This window comes from Rana temporaria, chromosome 4, assembly GCF_905171775.1.
Source record: "Rana temporaria chromosome 4, aRanTem1.1, whole genome shotgun sequence".
NCBI lineage: Eukaryota > Metazoa > Chordata > Amphibia > Anura > Ranidae > Rana > Rana temporaria.
Window position 1 is genome coordinate 115,085,592 of NC_053492.1, and position 3,779 is coordinate 115,089,370.

Sequence of the window (3,779 nt, forward strand, 5' to 3'; positions counted from 1 at the left end):
GGCAACATTGGTTTTGTAGGAAGCTACATCCAAGAGCTTGTGAGGTTGATCTAAACAGACTTCTCCTATTATCACCCATCCAAGATCAAGTTTCTGGGCCTGAGGAGCATCGTCTGGACCGTTACATAACTCTCTTATTTTATGGACTCTAGGAACGTCTCTCCCTAGTAGAATCAAGATCTTAACATCCTTGTTAAGTGGTGGAATGTAGTCAGCAATGTGGCTTAAATGGGGGTAATGACGTGCAGCCTCTGGTGTGGGGATTTCTTCTCTGTTGTTCGGTAGCTGATCACATTCTATTAGAGTTGGAAGAGGAAACTCTATGTCCTCATATTCTGATGCCACTATGAAGCCATGGGCTCTTCTTCCAGAAGTTTTGATCTTTCCTGCACATGTCTGCAAGGTATAGGACCAGGCCTCTCCATGAATGTTGAATAGGTCAAAGAATTCTGGACTGGCCAATGAGCGATTGCTCTGATCGTCGAGTATGGCATACATTTTTATGGAATTTTGTGGGCATCCTTCAGGAAAAACCCTTACAAGACATATCTTGCTACAAGACTTGCTATGAAGCCCTTCTCCACATACCTCTGTACACCTTGTGGTTACGGGGTTGGCATGTTGCTCACTTCTCTCCCCGCCATCATCTGATGTAGGCTTGGGGTTGCTGCCGGGTGAAGGTTTCCTTTTGAACAGGTCTGAATGAAGAGCGTCCACATGTTTGGCACTGTTACACAGAGAACATCTGATGGTGATCTTACAGTCTCTTGCTAAATGATCGGAGGATGCACAACACTTGAAACAGATATTATGCTCTTTGAGAAATGACTTGCGTTCTTCAATAGGCTTATCCTTAAATGCACGGCATTTGGAGAGAGAATGTGGCGCATTATGGATAGGACACTGTTGATTGAGATTGCTTGCCTTAATGCCTGTAGCCAAGACGTTGGATGCTACCTCTGTCTTCCTCACGGCAATAGGATACTTTAAATCCTTGAACTTACTGTTGGTGGCAATACCCCTTGAGGTGGTTAAAGGAGTGGTGGTTGTATCTGGATAGAAGAAGCTTGGGTCATTCTTGGATTTTGCAACCTTCCGCACAAACTCTGCAAAATAAGAAAAGGGAGGGAAGGAAACATGATGTTCATACTTATATTTTGATCCTACACTAGTCCACTTTCCCTGAAGATAACTAGGCAACCTTGCTACAATAGGATTCACGCCCTAAGCAGTGTCTAAATAGCTAAGACCTGGTAAACTAGGATCTAGCTTAGCAATTTCAAGTTCATGAAGGAGGTCGCCTAACTCTCTAAGCTTATGATTGTCCTTAACAGAGATCTTAGGAAAGTCGTTTAGTCTCTGGAATAAGGCAGATTCAATGACTTTGGGACTCCCATAGTCTTGATCTAGACGTTCCCAGGCAGCATCAAGGCCTGCGTTAAAGTTATAGATGTAAACAGATTTAAGTCTCTTTACTTGTTCTGAAGATTGTCGCCCCGAATACCTTATTAGTAAATCGAGTTCTGCTTGAGGTTCAACGGGCAAGCTCTTGATTACCACCTTAAATGTAGATCTCCAACTCCTGTAGTTCTCTGGGCGGTCATCAAATTTATACAGTCCAGTTGTGATCAATTCTTGTAAAGCCATACTCTTGCTGAGCTCCGTAGCGTTGATGCTTTCAGTTTTTATAGCCACCGGGGATACTGATGGTGCGCCGACTTGAGCCATGGTTGGTATCTGAAGTTGGCTGGTTGGTGGAGCGAAAGGTGTTGCAGATGGGTTCAATCTAGGTAAGGGTCTGATGTCTGAAGGTCTCTGAGCATTTGAAGTTGAAGAGAACTGTATCACATGGGTCATAGAGTTCATCCTGTAGTCTTTTGCTGTACCCTTGTAATCTCTATTTGCATAGGGTTGCTGTGGCACGTGAGCCGCGTAGGTTGACTCACTTGATTTTGTGACATGCGGTAGTTGCGGAGTGTCTCTGTTAGCAGGTGTGTCTAGTTGACCAGCTTGATTTTGTGACACGTTGCCTTCTGGTCCACATGCTGGATGATTATGAGAAAAATCTCCAACTGTAGGTGGGACTGTGATGTTGTGGTTCTGGCTTAAGACGAACTGTAGGGTCCTTTCAATGGGGTCTTGACAAGCAGCCAAGCTGGGACAAGCTGCTCCTTCTTCCAATAGGGCTTGTTCCAAGACGGATAATTCCGCCAATGCTACTTCCTTTTCTTTACTCTTCTGAAGGATTTCTAGCTGAGCCTCTAGCTGAGCCTCTGTTTCTGCTTGAATGCGTTTAGCTTCTGCTTTGATGGCTGCTTCTCTTTCAGAGCAGGCGGCTTGAACCTGGGCTGCTGCGACCTTCTGGCGAGCTTTGACTATTTGGTCACTCAGTGTTGACCTTACAGAGCAGGACCGCAGTGACTTAGAAGAGGATTTATGATAGGAGCGGGCAGATCTAGAAGATTTTCCTGAGTGTCTGGAAGAAGCAGATTTACAGGATGTAGTTTCATGTAGCTGTGCTAATCTACCTTCTATCTGTGCCTTTGCTTCAAGATATTTGCTATGCCTCTGCTGGTCAGTAGAAGTAAAGTCCTTTAATTCCACTGCGGCTTCCTCCATGCTGTAATGTGACAATAGGGAATAGAACTTTTCAGAAAGTCTTTTATAATTCTCAAATGCCTTCTTAACCCTTGAGAGAGCAGTGTTCAATTGCTCAGGATTGTTGCTAGTTTCATTAGCGGTTTTTATACAACTTAAAGTCTTATGCCATAATGCAGTCAGGTTACTAGATGTTTCTTCCTTACTTTCTTCATAAACCTCTCTTGCCTTCAGGGATGGATGAGGGCCTCTAGCGGGACGAGCAGAATGAAGTAAGGAGTCTGCTTTATCTTGGTTAAATGCAGGTGACTCTGTGGGATCTCTGTCAGACATAATGACAAGTGCTGTAGTTTTGGTGTCTTGTTACAAATCTGCCAGAGCTGAGCTCTGTAGTGACTTCTGATATTAGGCAGATTGAACTGAGGAGCTGGATATTTGTGACATCTAGTGCTGCAACTGGTTCAGACTGGATGGCTCAGCTCACTATCACTTTATACAGGCAGGAATACACAGTTATTTCAGTAGATTCAGGTATTGGATTCACAACCAAAAACAGCTTGACAATGATAAATCCTAGGGACTTGATGAAGCTATGATACAGTCTTTGAGCAGTTCAAAAGGTACTTATTGCTCCCCAATAAAGGCAAAAGTCCCTGGCAGTGAACAGTTATGGAGCATTCAGTAGAAGGCTGGCTTCATACACAGAGTAATGGTGGCTGCAGGAGTCACACACAGGCCTAACTCTCAGTGCACAGCCTGCAGATGGTATCCTGTGTTAGGATGTTTGTTCTTCACACACACACGTAGTTACTCACATTTCTGAAGCTGCAGAGATAGCTGTGTGATGGATTCTTCTGGAAATTTACTGGAAATTTACTGTTCTGTATCAGCATCGGTTGTACCTGTGACAAGCTTCTTGTAGACCCAGTCTGTAAGGATGTATGCAGCAGGTTGAATGATGACTTTAACAGACAGCTTACTCAATGAATAAAGACTCCAGAGGTGTTTTTCAATGCTTCTTTATGCTTCAAGGTAACAAGGATATGAACATAGAGGCTTTTCCATAGGTAAATTTCCAATGAAGATACACAGCTCCCACACTCTGCAGACTTTTCAAGCAACTAAGCAAAGATGGGGTTTAGAGCAGGAAATGGTGGGTGGGAGCAACCAAACTAGTCAGA

General features: G+C 43.9%; 1 protein-coding gene across 1 annotated transcript; it reads right to left on the reverse strand.

Moving 5' to 3' along the window:
- Window positions 1-462: 462 nt before the first annotated feature.
- On the reverse strand, window positions 463-3,566 carry LOC120936475. The gene is made up of 2 exons (XM_040348850.1): window positions 2,305-3,566; window positions 463-2,259 (listed from the first exon to the last, which is right to left on the reverse strand). Exons 1-2 carry the CDS (start codon window positions 2,929-2,931, stop codon window positions 1,225-1,227), a joined length of 1,662 nt encoding a protein of 553 aa, XP_040204784.1. The 5' UTR covers window positions 2,932-3,566; the 3' UTR covers window positions 463-1,224.
- Between the last annotated feature and the right edge of the window lie 213 nt (window positions 3,567-3,779).

Coding starts and splice junctions, on each gene's coding strand:
- LOC120936475 (XM_040348850.1), bottom strand. CDS start 2,931: ATGTCTGACAGAGATCCCACAGAGTCACCTGCATTTAACCAAGATAAA. Junction 2,260..2,304: donor AAAGAGAAGCAGCCATCAAA/GCAGAAGCTAAA, acceptor GCTCAGCTAGAG/GCTCAGCTAGAAATCCTTCA.